This window comes from Sapajus apella, unplaced genomic scaffold (genome assembly GCF_009761245.1).
Source record: "Sapajus apella isolate SASKATOON/1434 unplaced genomic scaffold, GSC_monkey_1.0 scaffold60, whole genome shotgun sequence".
Taxonomy (NCBI): Eukaryota; Metazoa; Chordata; class Mammalia; order Primates; family Cebidae; genus Sapajus; species Sapajus apella.
In genome coordinates this window covers 12,821,743-12,823,494 of record NW_022437000.1, presented here as the reverse complement: position 1 = coordinate 12,823,494, position 1,752 = coordinate 12,821,743, and the positions used below count along the sequence as shown (strand labels likewise).

At 53.7% G+C, this 1,752-nt stretch overlaps 1 protein-coding gene across 15 annotated transcripts in view; it reads right to left on the bottom strand.

Annotated features, from left to right (window-relative positions):
• The window catches only part of ATP11A (ATPase phospholipid transporting 11A), a 179,599-nt gene that overhangs the window by 36,698 nt on the left and 141,149 nt on the right, over window positions 1-1,752 (bottom strand). For all 15 annotated transcript variants that reach the window (XM_032246256.1, XM_032246250.1, XM_032246251.1 and 12 more), the window contains exon 17: window positions 124-227. In XM_032246256.1, coding sequence (XP_032102147.1) covers window positions 124-227 — 104 coding nt within the window. The remainder of the gene's footprint in view (window positions 1-123; window positions 228-1,752) is intronic.

Below are 1,752 nucleotides of genomic sequence, written 5' to 3'. Positions count from 1 at the left end.
CACCCCCGCTGCCAGGTCCTTCCCCCCACCTGCTCTCACCCGCTCTCACCCCCGCTGCCAGGTCCTCCCCCCACCACCCGCTCTCACCCCCGCTGCCAGGTCCTTCCCCCGACCCGCTCTCACCACTGCGTTCCGCTCCACTCTGGCTCGTATCTGGTCAACTTTGCCTTCTATCACTCGGGGGAATATAGAAGAATCTGCTCCTTTGCAAAACAGATAAATGTCTCCTACAAAATGAGAAAAACAGTTTAATCCCAATATGAGGAAGACTAGATTGTTTTTTAAATTATGCTATTAATAAAAAACACAAAAAAAGGGACAGCAGTGCAAAAAACTTTTTAAAGATTTTAATGGACTAGTTAGCATGTTCCAGTCAGGAAAAAATGAAAACTACAGATTACCTCCAAAGCCTCATTTTATTCCTACAACCCTAGAAATCTCGCAGGAAAGTCAGGAACCAGGAAAAGAACTTGGCTCTGGGACTCTGCTTTTTCCCTGGGAAAGGCACGAAAGGATAAAACACTCTCGGGATGGGGGTTGGGTGACCCAAGGGGGTCACTGTTTCTGAAATGCTGGAAGGTGAACACAAATCCCCTTCAGAAAGCCGTGTGTCCTCACGCGGAACAAGGCAGCCGGGCCACCCCTGGTACTTGAAGAGTCACGGGAAACGCTGTTTGCCTCATTTTTTCCCATGTCTCCAGTAAGGTCGCCGTTGCTGTGGACGTACTGGACACACTTGTGCTGTGAATGCAGCGTCTCCAGGCCTCAGATAAAGCGAGTTTCTGTTCCAGGCACCCAGGAACACAGTAAAGGCCATGACAGTTCTGCAGCGATTCAACCTGCCCCCCGCCCCTCACAGAGCCCCCAACACACACACAGAGCCCTCTACCCACCCCCCCCCATACACACAGAGCCCCTGACACACACACAGAGCCCCTGACACATACACAGAACCCTCTACCTGCCCCCCCGACACAGAACCCTCTACACCCCCCCGAATCTCTGACATACACACACACAGAGCCCTCTACACACACACACACACACACACACACACACACACACACACAGAGCCCCTGACATACACACAGAGCCCCCGACACACACACAGAGCCCTATACCAACCCACCCACACCCAGCCACACACACACACACACACACACACACACAGCCCCTGACACAGAGCCCCCGACACATACACAGAACCCTCTACCTCCCCCCCAACACAGAACCCTCTACACCCCCACACACAGAGTCTCTGACATACACACACAAAGAGCCCTCTACACACACACACACACACACACACACACACACAGAGCCCCTGACATACACACAGAGCCCCCGACACACACACAGAGCCCTATACCAACCCACCCACACCCAGCCACACACACACACACACACACACACAGCCCCTGACATACACACAGAGCCCCCGACACATACACAGAACCCTCTACCTCCCCCCCAAACACAGAACCCTCTACACCCCCACACACAGAGTCTCTGACATACACACATACACAGAGCCCTCCACACACACACACACACACACACACACACACACACACACAGCTGCTGACATACACACAGAGCCCCCGACACACACATAGAACCCTCTACCCACACCCACCCCCCCCACACACACATAATCCTGTACCCACACACACACAGAGCCCCCGACACACACACAGAGCCCCTGAAACACATGCACACACACACACACACAGAGCCCCCAACACACGCATA